General features: G+C 44.3%; 2 protein-coding genes and 1 pseudogene across 2 annotated transcripts in view; 2 read left to right on the forward strand and 1 right to left on the reverse strand.

Moving 5' to 3' along the window:
• WFDC8 (WAP four-disulfide core domain 8) overlaps positions 1–9,414 on the forward strand; it is a 17,228-nt gene extending 7,814 nt beyond the window's left edge. The window contains exons 3-7 of the mRNA XM_012657897.1: positions 1,735–1,844; positions 4,742–4,882; positions 6,053–6,220; positions 8,176–8,316; positions 9,275–9,414. Coding sequence (XP_012513351.1) covers positions 1,735–1,844; positions 4,742–4,882; positions 6,053–6,220; positions 8,176–8,316; positions 9,275–9,414 — 700 coding nt within the window. The remainder of the gene's footprint in view (positions 1–1,734; positions 1,845–4,741; positions 4,883–6,052; positions 6,221–8,175; positions 8,317–9,274) is intronic.
• A 1,899-nt stretch (positions 9,415–11,313) lies between these two features.
• Positions 11,314–13,837, reverse strand: LOC105821229 (annotated as a pseudogene).
• Positions 13,838–15,386: 1,549 nt separating this feature from the next.
• Positions 15,387–16,416, forward strand: part of EPPIN (epididymal peptidase inhibitor) — a 5,232-nt gene continuing 4,202 nt past the window's right edge. Inside the window, exon 1 of the mRNA XM_012657918.1 lies at positions 15,387–15,513. Coding sequence (XP_012513372.1) covers positions 15,423–15,513 — 91 coding nt within the window. The 5' untranslated portion in view covers positions 15,387–15,422. The remainder of the gene's footprint in view (positions 15,514–16,416) is intronic.

Below are 16,416 nucleotides of genomic sequence, written 5' to 3' on the forward strand. Positions count from 1 at the left end.
TATCTTCATTCCTGGCTTGTTATTTCCATGGCACCTTTGTGACTGTGCGTTCCAGGTCTGTCCTGGTTCTTCCGAGCCCCTGCTGTGCAGCTCCCCACAAGATCCATGTTTTGTAGTCTCCTACCCGAACAAAACCCCCTCTGATCAAAATGGATCCATTCTGTGTTAACGTTGCCAGATTTAGCACATACAAGTACAGGATGACCAGTTAAATTTGAATGTCAGATAAACATCAAGTAACTTTTTAGTAGAACTATGTTCTCTATATTGCATGGGACATACTCACCCTGAAATTATAACTGGGCATCCTCTATTATGCTTGGCAATCCTATTAATCTGTGTCTCTCCCTCCACACCGTCGTGAAGCTCTGCTTTCTACTGACTCAGGCTTGTCTGATCAACCAGTTCTCAACACTGGGTTACTAAGTGTTACCAGGTGAAACAGTAGAATTTCAAACCAAAAGGTGACTTGACCATAAGAATTTAAGGCATCATAGGACCTTTTGGTGAATCTTTTAAGGAAACTGATGTAATAATATTCACAGTCCCGGACTAGGGAACTCAAAAGCTAAAAAGGTAATAGGTACCATTTTTGGCATTCACTAAATTATTATTATTTGTTAGCTGGATAAAATATATTAAACACTGATTATAAGCCAGTTACCATGCTTTACAACAATAGTTCAATTAATTCTTGTGTCTACGAGGTAGGTGCCGTTATTATTTCCTTTATGACAAACCTCAGTGAGCTTGATGGGCCGAGCCAAGACCATGTGGTGGTAGGTGGTGGATCCAAGATGTGAATTCAGATCTAACTCCAAACAGTAAGTTTTCCACCAGGTTGGTGGTTTTATTCCCATTTTCCAAATGAGGAAACTGAGGATCCAAGATATGCTGCAGCTATAGGTGACCAAGCCAGGACCAAAATCAAAGAGGGGGGATAAATTGCCACAAGTCTTTACTTCTAGACAGCCACATAAATGCTCTCTCTCTCCCTCCCTCCCTCCCTGCCTTCCTTCCCCCACCCCCTGCTATTTTTAAATGCATTTACTCTGAGAGTTAATATGGTAAGGCATTATACATTCCTCACAACTTAAAATAAAAACTACATAAGGGTCATGAAGAGATATATAGACAATGCGGGATTGAGTAAGTGGGAGATCATCTGTTTATCGTGCCTGGGAGTATCGTAAGATCCTAGGCTTGGGTAGCAAAAGAAGACTAAGAGGAATCTCTTGGTTAACCCAAGGTCATCTGGGATCATTTTTGCTTCTTTGGCACCAAGATCCAGTAGGGTCTGTCCCAGCCCTCTGGAAAATCTCATACCATCTGTTTCTGTCATCAGTGGAACAAAGAAAAGATGCTCACTGGTGTCTGGGGTTGCACCAGGAGTGACTGTGGGCAAACCAGCCCTGCAACCATTCCAAACAAATTTCCGTGATCATTCAAGTGTGGCCTCTTACCTGGGAGCGAGACAGCATGCAAGTGTCTGGGTAGGACAAAGCAAAGCACCATGGCAGAGTATGGGGCGACTGGGCAGGGTCCTGGAACTGACTGTCCTAGACCTACCTTGACTCACTGTCGGACCTCAGACAAATCCCTGCCACGTTCTGAGTGTCAGTTTTCTTGTCCATGAACTAAGGGAATTTGGTGGGTCATCTCTAAGTTTCCTCTGCACACATCTTGTCTTTAGATTGTACCTAACTCCTGCCTCTCTTCTTCTCATTCATACAGGCACCTTCCTCTCCACATCTCCACCCTCTCCTGGAGGAATGTAATTTTCCTGCTGCTTCTCTCCCTCTCTTTGGAGCAGAGCGCTGCATCGCTGGCTGAGGAAATCAAAGGTGGGTTCAGAAAAGCTGCAGCCCTGGGAGGCATTCTTGGGGATGGAGTGTGAGACAGAGGCGAGGACTGGGGTCCTGTGAGGCCACCTCTACTGTAGATAGACAGCTACCCCTGCTCGCCTCGCTGACCCTCCAAAGCCTTCCCTCACCTGCCCCCCCAAATTATTTCTCTAACTTTTTCTGTTATGTGTTTTTTCCAAGTTTAATTTTTTTAAATTAATGAGTCATCAGGTACAAACCTGAGGGGGAGGACTAGTGAGGAGGCTGTTTCCATAGTTAAGAAAAGAGGAGGATGAATTCAGGTGCCGATCTGGGGGGCGGGGGGGAGGCGGTGTGGGGGTGGTGAAGAGGGAGAGGAGAGGGGCTTGGAGAGAGATTTTGGAGATAGAATTGACCAAAGCCCATGACTAATACGATGCTGGGGTGGCAGAGAGGGAGGAAGGAATCTCTGGATTCTAATAACAGACTGGACCTGTCGATGCCAAATACCAAGATGGGGAACAGAGAGTAAGGAGGTGCTGCCTAGGCACAGCAAGACACTAGTTCCATCTTAAACATGTTAGAACAGGGGTGCTTACGAGATGCCCAAATACCGTCTTTCCTAGGCAGTTGGAAATAGGGCCTTTAGTTTGGAATAGAGGCTGTGTCTGGAGAGCCATGTGGGAATCACAGTCGAGAGATGTGATCACTAGGAAGTATGTGTCAGGTAATGTCAGGAGACAGATGTGGCCAGAATTCCCCAGTAGATGCAGAGAGCCCCCTGGGGTGTTCAGGAAGAAGGCTATACACACAAGGCAAGTGGCTGAGAAAAGCCGACCAGGGAGGAAGGAGGGTTTTAAGAGAGAGTTCAAGCTGACAATGGGGAAGGAGCCACAATGACTGAAACTCAACCAAAGGTTTTAATGGCTCCTGGAAGCAGAAGGGAGGCTGGAATCAATACTAGTGAGGGTTCGTTTGTCTTCACAATCCTAAGGATTCCCTTTCTATGCCTCTTTACCCCTTTGGAGGTGTCCTATTGGATTTTATTAACTCTCCCTGTTCCCAAACCTAGAACAAGTAGAAGCCTACATCCTGGTGCCCAACTGCCTGCTTCAGGATTGCCTGGGGTTCTTTTTAAAAAGTGGGGTCCCTAGGCCTCTCTTTCTAGAGATTCTGATTCAGTCAAGAGTCTATGTGTTTTGGAAGATGCACAGATGATTTTGATGAATGCTCCAAATTAGGAGCCATATACTCTTCTTAGCCTCAAGCCATACTTGGAGGGTGCATTAAGGGTGCCATGAAGGTTAAAAGTTATAGCTGGAAAGTACTAAAATTCTCAGTGGCCAGTCTTCAGGGAAGACGTGGGGCTTCTGAATTGAGTCCTGGATTGTAAGTCCCAGACCTGCCCCTAATTCACTATATTGTCCTATCTGACCTCATTTTTATAAACCTGTGAAATTAGGGTGGTGCTTATGATAAATATGGTGCTTCCAATTCTAAATAAAGTTCTATAATTCCATGATTCAGTAGTATCCAAGAGGATCATGCCTCTCTGGTCAGACTCCACTGGAGGGATACCCAGTGTAGAGCCGCGGAGCCACATTAAGCACTGTATTGTCTATCTGTTGCTGTGTAACAAATTATCTGTAGATAAGAAATCTGGCGTGGTGCATCTAGATTCTTTGCTCAGGTTCTCACGAGGCTGAGGTCAAAGTGTCAGCCAAGGATGTAGTTCTCATTTGGGACACAGTGTCTTCTTCTAAGATCACCGGTTATTAGCAGAATCATTTCCTTGAAGTTGTAGGACTAAGGCTCCCTTCCTGGCTGTCCCTTCTAGAGGTCACCCTCATTCCTTAGCACTTGGCCTCAGCCATCTTCAAAGTTACCGACTGGATCCTTCTCATAGTTTGAATCTCTCTGATCTTTTCTTCTCTACCAATCAGAAGAAAACTCTGCTTTTAAAGGACCCAATTGATTGGGTCTGGCCCACTTGGTTATTCTCTGATCTTAAGGTCAACTGACTTGGGACTTGAGTTTTTCTGCAAAATCCCTTCACAACAGTATCTACATTAGTGTTTGATTCAATAACTAGAAGATGGGAATCTTGGGGGTGCAACTTTAGAATTTTGTCTACCACAAGCACATGAAATCAGGAAGCCGTGTCTAACCCTAGAAAGGGAGGAAGCAAACTCCACACCTGCCAAGCTCTTACCTTGGGCCAGGTGCTGTGATAAGTGCATTATGGACATCATCTCTGTCTACTGTTATAAGCAGCCTGTAAAGTAGGGATTGTTATTCTCATTTTAAAGGTGGAAAACTGATGGCTCAGACAAAGGAAAATACTTTCCCATCATTATTTAGCTAGTGAGTGTTGGAGCCAGGGTCCCAAGGCACATCTGTCTGACTGTAGTTCTCCTTCCACTCCACCATTCCTTCCCCCCTTAGAGGTAACCTAGAAGTCATATAATCGAACTCAGATTGGTCTTGAGTTTACCAGTAGCCAAGGGCCAAAGTTAAGCCTCCTGACTTCTATTTCCATGATGTTTCCACCACTCCTTACTAATTTCCCCTATCAACCAAGATACTGGAGGAAAACGAGTTAAGCAGTAAAATATTAAGTTTCAAAAAGAGAGGGAAGCTCCTAAATTTAAGACAAGGGTCTAGGTCCTTACCTAACCCCTTGCCCTGGAATCCAAGATCCTTCTTCCATTCTACCTGGGCACGAATTCCTGATTCAGATCCATCTAAATGGGCTAAGAGTGGTAAGAAACAGACCTGGCCCCTAAATATAAGCAGATCAAGAATCGAGAATTGAAAGTAGAGGATGGGGCTGAGAGAATTTCATACTCCCCTTTGCCATGGGAGGAGAAGAGCTGAAACTCTCAAGGGATGTGAGTGTGGACATTTATTTCTTGCAGAGAAACCAGGAGTGTGCCCCGGAGAAAGGATTACCTGTAACGTTCAAATTCAGGACTACTGCAGAACGGATTTCGACTGCATCGGACACCTGAAGTGCTGCATTTTTGCCTGTAGGAAGAAATGCTTGGATCCCTATCAAGGTAGTGGCATCCAGGTTGAGGGCAAAGTTGCCTTTTGAGGTTTCCCTCTTCTTGCTCTGCCCAGAACTGGCGGGATGGCAGGACAAAGAGGCCAGGGCTCACGCTTTTCTCATTCTCTTGTTCAATTCTCAACCCTTGAGTACAGACCATGAGTCTAGACATGGTGGCCATCAACGAGATAATATTAATGTTAGTCTTCTTTGGTCAACATTCAGTCATTGACAAATAACTAATACCTGTTGCATGCTCACTCTGCATCGAGAGACTGTTGTTGGCACTGTGGCAAAAGCAAACCTCAGTCAGTTTAGATGCTGGAGTCATTTGGGGACTCTTTGGCCTTCAAGGAGGTTTTCTGGTAACTCAAGGAACTGTGCGTTTTATAAAGATTCTTTCATGCACTCACTCATCATTCATTTATTCAACAAATATCTATTGTCGATGTCCTTTGGACAAAGACCACCAGGAACACACCTACAGTTGAACAACTGGGTTTATTCCTTGTTGCAATGTGGGAGAATGTTCACCATAGACAACCATGAGGCATCTCAGCAAGAAGCTGTTAGAAAGAATCTATTATAGGATTTGGGTTTTGACTGGATAATTTGGGGAAGGGTCTAAAGGAGTGAGGGCTTGCTCTAGATTGTGTCTGTCAGAAAGTGGGAAAATTCTGTGACTGGGTGTCCCAGTGAATCTTAACTATACAGAGGACAGACTAGAGTGAAGGTAAAGCTATAATTGGTAGAGAAGTTTAAATCACGCATGTTATCTGGGAGAGGGAAGTGTTTGGTATCTCGTAGGTTTCACAGTGACCTTGTTTTTGTCTCACTTCATCGTGATCTCAGAGTGATCTTATCTGATTTTTTATTTCCAACAAGGGTCTTGTCCTCCTGAAGCTCAGAGCAATGGAGAAGAAAGATCAGCTCAAAGTACAATATTTTTATATGCTCTTCATAATATTCTTTGCAACGAAGAGTGATTCTAGGAGGTACTGTACAATATAGAGTATTAGTAGTAGAACTAGGACTAGAACCTAGCCTTTCTTTTTTTTTAACTGAGCCCCTTTCTGTGACTTGGATGATAATACCATGGACTATGAGAATGGCTGGGGACCTGACTTCCTTCTTTTATCTCTACCTTTTATGTTCTTCCTTCTTTTTTTCCTGCCCTCAGAACCCTGCACACTGCCCTTGAAGGAAGGAATATGTAAGCTTAACCTACAGCGCTGGTATTTTGACTTTGAAAAAAGTAGCTGCAAACCCTTTATATATAGGGGCTGCCTTGGGAATGCAAACAACTTCTTCAGCAATGATGACTGCAAGGCGGCCTGCATGTCAGTTGGTGAGACCCATATCCTGGCAGTCAGAGGGCCTAGTTTAACTAGAAATAGTATACCAGGGAGGTTATAGGCTCAGACTTTGAGGTTAAACTTTCTTGGTTCAAGTCTTAGCTCTGTCATTCACTGGCCAGGAGGTCTTGGACCAGTTGTCTGCCTTTGTGAGTTTCAATTTTCTTGTCTATAAAATGAAGATATAGTAGTATTTACCTATGGAATTGTTCTGCCAAAAAAATGACACAATATACATAAAATGTTAATAAATTTTGGCCAATGGGACCTGAAAGCCAGGTCTATTCCTTGGAAGAAATTTCCTCATCATATAAACCTGTTGAGCACCACCCTGAGGATTTACCCAAGAATGAACCATAGAAAAGCCAGCTCTGGAATCCCATGGAGTAAGTGTAGACACTGGCAGTGGAGAGTAGGATGGGGTGGACAGGAAGCCTGTGGATTCCTTCCTTAGTATAATGATCACCAGTAATGTTGGGAGACGGTGTCCTACAGCACTTAGGAGTCAAATGACCTGGATTACAATCTGACCCTTCCCACTTACTGCAAGTTTCTTCACCTCTTTGAGTTTCAGTTCCCTCCCCTGTGATACTGGAATAATAGCAAACACCTCCTTGCGTTGTTGGTAGGAGTATATGTGATCAAAAACACAAAGACTCGACATGGTAGCCGTCCAGTGGTGTGGATTCACCAAATGGTGACAATTGAGGTGGTGAACATTGATCTTCAAAATGCAGCCCTTTGTGATGTATGAGGCAGCATTGCAACGTCAACCTCAGAATCTGTGAGGCACGCTGAAAGATGTACCATCGCTACCGCTTTACACGTAAGGAAATAGAGACAGAGAGGTAAAGTTAGTTGCCTGAGCACCCACGGTCGGTCAGGAGTAGAGCATGATGAAACAGAGACCACAAGCTTCCCTTTATGGGAAGCTCTGAGGAATAATGGTGCTGTGGACGAGGCCTCAGTCTTCTCTCCCCAGAGCATCAGGAAGACAAAGCCAGGGAAATGGGCTTAGGTTGCTTTGTGGAAAACTTAGGTTGTGACTCAGAGACAATCTGAGAGTCAAGCATGCCGTGACCTGAGCCTGACTGGGGGAAGAAGAATTTTCCTGGAGAAGCCCTCATAGAATTTGTAATCAGATAAGGACAACAACAGGCATGCACAAAATCCCAAAGAATTGATTTAAATACCATCTATGTCCTAATGACCCACACTTCACTTGTCTAAAATGGAATCACTTACCTTCCTTCCCCTACCCCAAATCTGCCCTATTCATAGTTCTCCTCACCTATTAATAGGTTGAAAAAACTTTAAAATCACACTTGATGCCCCTTTTTCTCAGATAACATCCATTAAGTCAGGAAATAATTTTAGTTCTACCTTGAAAGTAGATCCTGAATCTGACCACTTCTTACCACCTCTGCAGCTGCCACCCTGATCTGAGGCTCCGTATTCTCACCTGGATTGCTGCAGCAGCCTCCTAAAATGTCTCCCTGCTTCCATCCTTCGTGCAGTCTATTGTCAACACAGTAGCCACAATGACCTTTTTAAAACATGGGTCAGACTATGTCACTCCTCTACTGAGAACACTGCAGTGGCTCCCCATTTCATTCAAAGTAAAACCAAATATCCTAAAATAGCTTGCATTGATTTGTGTAGACTTCAGATGATTACCCCTACTTTACAGAGAAGGAAACTGAAGTCACTCATTAAATGGCAGAACTGGGACTTTACCTCAGGGCTTCAAGCACGAAGCCCAACACCCTCTCTACCATATCCCATGATATGGTGAGGAAATGTCATTCTTGGATATTTCTAAGAATGGATGGGGTGGGATGAACCAAGTTGCAGAAAGAAGTACTAGCTTCAAAGAGAAGGAAAAGCTGTTTGAAGGGTGGTGAAATGGGGTGGGCTTTGAAGAAACTCACATCTGCTCTTGCTTTAGCCAAGGAAGGACAGTGCCCACTCTTTCCTTTCACTGATCGTATGGAGTGTCCAGCTTCGTGTATGAGTGACTTTGATTGCCCCAAGTGGAACAAGTGTTGTGAATCCACATGTGGCTTTGTTTGCGCCAGGGCCTGGACAGGTGAGGACTAGAGATATACCTGCCCAAGTCTACTGGGCATATGCCAAGGATGTCATGTTGTCCCATGAAATGGGGGTGTCTTGAATCTCAGATTCCCCTTGCATTGACCTTTGAAGAACCTTGGGTGTGTGGGCCCCTTGGGCCCCTTTTAATGCCCAGATAGTGCCCCGATGTTGACCTCTTGAGCTCTGAAGACTATTGTGCTGTTCTTCAAACCCAATCATCACTCTCCATCCTTCCCCCAAGAAAACTTACTTGTTCTGAGTCTCATTCCTCAATGACCTGCAATGTGACAATATCCACTGATTCATAAAAAAATTTATAACCATTAGGTATATTCCTAATAAGCTCTCATGTCTGCACAGAACTTCAGAGCATGAGCATCACAGTCATATCCTGTAAGGTGGCCTGGGGAAAAGATTGGTAGCAAATGCTCTTGGAGTAGAAGCCAACTCTAACCTGGTGTTTATTCCCACATGTAGTCCCAGGGATTGTCAGTTTTTTAAGGTACACCATGTTATGGTAGCAAGAGTTAAAGGCTTTTCAACAGACTTCAACTTTCTATTTGCATTCTGTGTGGCCTTAGGCAACTCACTTCCCCCATATGGTCCTCAATTCCTACAATTCATAAAACAAGAAAGTTCTGGGTGCTTCCTAATACTCCTTCCACCTCTGGTACTCTGGGATTATATAACCCCAATCCATTAATTCTTTTGGAGCAGGCAGTTATCCTATCATATTGCATGAATCAGAGATGGCAAGACTTTTTTGACTCTCTTCAAGTTATTCGCCATAGAAAGTTGATACTCCACCTCCTCCAGTCTATTGTTACTGTAGGGGAAAGGGTAAGAAGCTTAATCAGAATAAAACCCTATTTGAGAGTCCCAGGATTCCCCAAATTTGTCTCAAATTATGACCAAGTATTTCAACATCAAGTATCTGATTTCACTCTATAAAGTCAAAACAGGTCTCTGCCCACGCAAGCCCTTGGTGTGTCCCAAGATTGACAAACCCAAGTGCCTGCAGGATGATGACTGCCCATTGGTGGAAAAGTGCTGCACAGATTGTGGACTGAAATGCATCGAACCCCAAATTTGAACAGTAAGTAGAAAATACTATCATCAAAATAATTAATTATGAGTAGCATAATCAAAAGCTATCAGTTTTGTATCCAACTACCTTGCCAAATGATCTTATTAAGTATAACAATATTTAATAGGGATACTTTGATTATATATATTCATAACATCTGAAAATAATGATAAATTTGACTCTTTTTATCCAACTTCATGACATCATTTTCTTGTCTTCTTATGTAGAATCTCTGAAATAAGGTTGAAAATAAAGGCAATAGCATCTCTCTATGTCTACTTCCTTATTTTCAAGTCAATAGCTACTGCAGTAGTATAAAAAGACATTTGTTGGATTTGGGATAAACAGATTTTATGCACTTAGGTTATTTCCTTTTTTAGGGTTATTTCCTATCCATTTACAGCTGCTATTGAAAATGATTGCTGAATTTTATCATGTATTTTTTAAGCGTATAGTCATATAATGATTTTTCTCTTCCAATTTGTTGTCTTAATAACCTACATTTAACCCCCCACTACTAAATTTGACTGGCTTTAAAAAAAAAAAACCTACATTAATTTTCATAGGTTGAACCATCCTTGCATTCTTAGAATAACCTTAATCACATTGATGGTATACTTGTATCAATACACTGTTGGGGTTTTTTTAGCAAATAGTTTATTTAGAATTTTCTTATTTATAGTCAAAAGAAAAGTAGGTTAATATGTTTTGTTTGTTTTGCTATTTGGGTCATATTATTTTCACAAAACTAGCATGGGAAAATAATTGGGAAATGTACCTACTTTTTCTATGATCTGAAATATTTTTAATAGCATACCAAGTCTCTGTATGTTGAAGGATACACAAAATGCAGCTCCAAAAGCATCTAGATCATGTACCTTCTATGGTGGTATGTTTTAGTAAATTTTAAATATTTCATCTTATAGTCTCTGTAGGTTCTCTACCCCCTCTTCTGTGAATTTAGGTCTTTTATATTTTGCTAAAATTGATCAATTTTCCCTATATTACTTTAGAGTAGTATAAATTGTTCTCTATGTGATTCTTTTCATATCTTTAATTTTGGTTCATGTTTTCAGTCATACATTCATGTTTCTACCCACCCATCTACCTGCTAACCATGCAATCCACTTACTAATCTACCCATTCACTCACCATCCATCCAAGTACCCAATCCCCACTCACCTATCCTTCCACTGATACACCTTTCAATTTATCTATTTCCCCACCCCTGTGTCCATCCACTTATCCTTCTTACTCATATTCCTTCTATTTACCTAATTGCCAATTTTACATCCAGTCTTTAATCCATCTACCTATCATTTACCTCTTTCCCTCTCTCTTTCTCTCTCTCTCACACAAATTACTTTATACCCATCAACATTCTTTCCCATGATTTCTACACCTATCTGCCTCCATCCACACACCAATCCACTCATGCACCTTCCCTTCGAACAGCCTCCATCAATAGGTCCACTATCCCATCATTAACCTATCCATCCTTATATTCAACCCAATCCACATCTCCAGCCAACCAGTCATTCACCTATCCATAATCTATGCATTCATGCACCCAAATATCCACGCTTCCCTCACCATCCCCCTTCCTACTCATTCAATTATCCTCCTATTCATCATTCTATTAGCTACCCATCAATCCATATATTCACCTACCTATACACACACCTACCAATCCCCCCACCTACCTCGCTCACCAGCAGGATGTACCATTTCCTCTCAGACTATTCATGTTCTAAGTACTCGGTTCTAGACACAGCTTTGTGTAATGGAGCTCAGAGCCCATGGGGGGAAGCAAACATGCCACTTAGTAATACAGTTAGAGGCACAGAGAACAACATAGAAAGCCAGTGACAGAAAATCAGTCCATGTGACAGGTCTTGGTCTAATTCAAAAGCAAGAGTTGCCAGACAGAGGCCAGTCTGCTTGGTTCTCCGTGGAGTCACCCATTCTGAGCACAGCATTGGTCCTAGAACAGAAGTGGCACTGAGGCAGAGATAGGGCACTATGGCCCTCAATGAGAAGAGATGAGTCACAGACAGGCAAAGACCCAGGTAGGTCTCTGCCCAGCCTTCTCTAAGAAATTAGGTGACTGAAGGGCCAAAACCATGATGCATCCCAGGCTCCAAAGACATAAATCTAGTTCGACCTGCTTGGGAAGTGAGACCCTTGGTCAGGCCTGAAAATTAGGCAGGACAGAATAGAATGGAACAACCAGAAAGAGTTTTAATTTATTTTAAAGAAAATTTAGAAAAGAATGCACCCAGGCTGGGCGCAGTGGCTTACGCCTGTAATCCTAGCACTCTGGGAGGCCAAGGCAGAAGGATCACTTGAGCTCAGGAGTTCAAGACCAGCTTGAGCAAGACCCCATCTCTATTAAAAAATAGAAAAATTAGCTGGGCGTGGTGGTGTGCACCTGTAGTCCCAGCTACTTGGGAGGCTGAAGCAGGAGGATCGTTTGAGCCCAGGAGTTTGAGGTTGTAGTGAGCTATGATGACACCACTGCACTCTACCCAGGGTGACAGAGTGAGACTATGTCTCAAAAATAAATGCAACCTTAATTGGGAACCCTGGGAACCATTTACTGACTCCATGAGTCTTGAGCCTCTGTCTCCACTAATGACATCACCTTCTCCCCCCTTTCCTTTTTTTAAGGTGTGCACTTTTACTGAACTAATCTTGAGTCTGTGTACAGATAAGCCTGGGCTGCCTCCACACCTCCACCTACTCCCAGGGAGACTGAAGGCCTTCAGACATCTCAAGTTGGGGGAAAAAGAGGGGGCCACGATAGCTGATCATTCAAAATAAACCAAAGTTAAAAAGTATCACTCTGGTTTCTCTTCAGATCATATAAATATTTTGCCTTTTTAAAAAGTATTAGCCAAAGATTTTAAGAATTTGCATTACATAATTTACACAAAAGGAGTGCTGTCACCTCCCCTGTGTGGACTTGGGAGAAGACTGGACCATTCTCCTTAGAGAGAAGCAGGTTGCTTTTCAGAGGACAAGGGACTTCCTGTAACAATGCATCTCATGACATTTGGAATGACTGTTTAGAAAAAAGAACAACATACAAAGCCTTTGGCCACATTGTCAAACTTTGGGGATGTCAGCTCCAATTGCTGTTGCCTTCACCATTCCAGTTTTTAAATCCTGAGTCAAACCAAAAACGAAGAAACCAAAAAAAAAAAAACAAAAATCAAAAAACAAAGAAAGTCATGCCGATCTCATCTTGTTTTCTGAGCAAGTTAGGTTTTATCAAGAAGGGGTGTAACGAATGCAGCCAAGGAACAGTCTGCCTAGAATAATTTGTGGTGGATGGTGGAGTGGCAGACCTTTTGTACGCCTGTCTGCTGATTCGCATCTGCTAGAATATGGACAGCAAGGCCAGGATGGAGCCACCAATCCACATGGAGTACTTGTGCTCGGGGGGAGAGATGATCTTGATCTTCATTGTGCTGGGAGCCAGGGCGGTGATCTCCTTCTGCATTCTGTTGTTGGTGTCTGGGTACCTGGTAGTGCCACCAGACAGCACTGTGTTGGCATACAGGTCCTTGCAGATGTCCATGTCACACTTCATGATGGAGTTGCAGGTAGTTTAATGGATGCCACAGGATTCCACACCCAGGAGGGAAGGCTGGAAGAGAGCCTCAGAGAAGCAGAACTGCTGGTTGCCGACGGTGATCACCTGACCAATGGGCAGCCTGTAGCTCTTTTCCAGGGAGGAGCTGGAGGCAGCAGTGGCCCTTTCCTTGAAGTCACACACAATTTCCCACCTGGCCCTGGTGGTAAAACTCTAGCCATGCTCCCAGAAGATCTTCATGAGGTAGTTGGTCAGGTCCTGGCCAGCAAGGTCCAGATACAGGATGAGGGCGTAGGAGGGAGGGCATAGCCCTTGTTGATGGGCACAGTGTGGGTGACCCTGTCACCAGAGTCTATCATGATGCCAGTGGTATGGCCAGAGGCATGCAGGGACAGCTCAGCCTGGATGGCCAACTACATAGCTGGGGTGTTGAAGGTCTCAAACATGATCTGGCTAAAGTTCTCACAGTTGGCTTTGGAGTTCAGGGGGGCCTAGGTCAGCAGCATGAGGTGCTCCTCGGAAGTCACATGCAGCTTCCTGTAGAAGGTGTGGTGTCAGATCTTCTTCATGTGCTCCCAGTTGGTGACAATGTCATGTTCGATGGGGTGCTTCAGGGTCAAGATGCCTCTCTTGCTCCAGGCCACACTGCCCACAAAGGAGTCCTTTGGGTCCATGTCCACCATCACACCCTGGAGCCACTGTCCACAGTGAGTGTAGCAATATCATCATCCGTGGTGAGCTGGACGGTGGGTGTGGACCAGCGGCAGAACAGCAGGGTGAGGGCCAGGGGTCTGTGCTCACAGGGTGGACATGGTCTTGGTGATTCTTCATCCCTTTTGGACTCACCATTCCTTTCCACCTTCAACTCCATAGTGAAATATCAGTATTATATCCACATGGATACCAGAAGATTCCCTAGTGAACTGTGGCAAGAACTGATATGCTCAGCTCCCTCAACCTTATCTCTGACACTCACTTGCTCGGTGACATTCAGTCAGCAACCTCACTTCTCTGACCTATGATCCCTATCTATAAAATGACAAAATGGGGCTTGATGGTCCCTCAGAACCTTTCCACCTGATTATTCTGGGTTTCACTCTCTCCTGGGCTGAGTTTGGGAGAAGATGGGAAGTAGAATAAGAGGACAGCACTGCTTAGGATGCCTCGGTTACTCATTAGGAACTCTACCCCTTATCTCTTGTGGGATCTTCCTTAAGTGAGATTGTGAAGTTGGCAGGATGGGATTCCCATGGGGGCTCTGTCTGTGATCCCAAATTTTGTGACCATATAGTCACTTGCTGATGATAAGGGTGGCTTCTGTCTGTCATGTAGGAAAATTTGGAGAATAAAGCTTGGCCCAAAAGGGTAACACCTAGTTAGGGAAGGAAACGGGAGCCCTGCAGATAACATCTACTCTTTGAAGAATGTCTCTCCCTGCAACCAGGCCCAACTGAGTGGCTGGCATTGCGGACTCTGTGGCTGCAGGATACTGCCAAGGTCACCAGCACCCCCTTTCCTGTAGCTCTTCCACCAGCCCAGTTAGAACCCACAGACTCTGCGGTGTTACTGAACTTCATTCAGTTGTAGTCTCTAGAACAGTTCCCTTCATCTCACGGTTCCTCCTCAGACAGTGAGGAGTTTGTGGCAGAAGATAGAAGCTCCCTTATAAGCTCTGACCTTCTCTGCTGCTCTCAAAGCAACATGACTTTGACAAACACCGGCTGAAGACTCTGTAATCAGCCCGATTCTTTCCCCACACCCTACTCGATGGCAACATCTTTACTGTTTGGCCTTAGTCAGAGAATATGAGTGACCCAAAGAGAAGATAAAAGGGAGAAGGATGGGAGGAAACTGTGGGAGAGAGAGAAAGGGACACAGAAACCACGGGAGACCCACAGAAAAAGAAAAAAAGTTAGATATAGGCACAAAGCGTCCCAGAGAAACAATGAGTTACCAAGAGATTGATAGAGACACATTGTCAGGGACAAACAGAAGGGGTGTGCTAGTTGGCATGCAAGTAAATGCAAAACGAATGAAGGATGAGGACATTCCACAGCTCTCCAAGTTACCAAGGTGAAGACCCAAAATGGTGGCATTCATGCCTAAGGCAGCCTGGAAAGTGTGAGATCAGCTTCGCCCACTCCCTGGGTTGACCAGAGGGCCCAGCCCAGCGCAGCCTAGGGGTCAGGGCCAGGAGCCATCCAACAAGAGACCCTCCCCCCCGTGCTGTGAGCTGTGGGTACCAGTTAGTCCCACGTATGACCTTGGAACTTGGCGTTCCCAGCAGGAAAGGGGGTGGCTGGCTTGTCTCCAGTTCTTATACGGAAGGTGCTGGCTTCTGAAGGAATAGGCAGGGCCAAGGCAGCCAGACATTTCCAAGTTCTGGAACCACCAGACAGGCAGGTCCCTCTTCAGAATGAAATCTTCTGGACTTTTGAGCCTCCTGGTGCTATGCATCCTCTTCATGAATGTCCAGGGACCTGGTCTAAGTGAATGGTTCTTTCCCAGTAAGTACTGGGCCTCAGCCCTTACCCCAGGGAGAGGGGAGTTTACTGGGAGGAATAAAGAAGGAACAAATTGTCAGATCTGGGTTGCTTTCCACTATCTCAGTTCCCATCCCGGGTTGGGAGAGGAGGGAGAGGTTTGGAAGACCCCTTCTGTGAATCCAGAAACCCTGACTCAGGCAATCCCCCCTTTCAGCCCCCTTAAAGTGGAGAGTCTTTCCTGGGAAGGGGATGGGGGGTGGGGGGGTGCAGGGAGAGTCACAGGATCTAACCCTTATAGGAGGAGCTTATATTAATTGGAATCTGGGAAGGCTAAGGGACCTTCCCCTCACCCCATGAGAAAGACAGGCCCCCTTTTCAGGATAGCATCTCTATCTGCTCCTGGTTCTTTCAAATGCAGTTCTAAAAAGTGTCCCTGCATCCCCAGGGGTTCCTTGACTTTGGGATAAAGGACAGTATTCAGAAGTCCTTCTAAACTTAAGACACTAATACTCCATGACTCTATGGTAATAATGATAATTGTTATCATTTGCTGAACATTCAGAACGTAGGGATTTCTGAGTAGGGATTTCCAAAAAAACAAACAAAAACAGAGGAATCTGGAGTCAGATTTAGTGGCTCCAAATCTTGGTAGCCTCATAACCTTGGCCAAGTTACTTCAATTCCCTGTGCTTCAGTTTCCTCATCCATCTGTAAAATGGGGATACTAATAGGACTCATGTCATAGAGTTGTTATGGGGATTAAATGAGATAATACATTCAAAATGCTTAGAAGAGTGTGTGGCTTATAGTAAGTACTTAAGAAATGTTTAGTTAACATTACCGTGCATCACTTACTATGATTAGAGCTTGAAACACTTTGTCTCATTTCTTCCTCACAAGTCCGTGAGGCCAAAATGATTTTAC

The sequence above is a fragment of the Propithecus coquereli genome, unplaced genomic scaffold (genome assembly GCF_000956105.1).
Source record: "Propithecus coquereli isolate 6110/MARCELLA unplaced genomic scaffold, Pcoq_1.0 Scaffold566, whole genome shotgun sequence".
Lineage (NCBI taxonomy): Eukaryota > Metazoa > Chordata > Mammalia > Primates > Indriidae > Propithecus > Propithecus coquereli.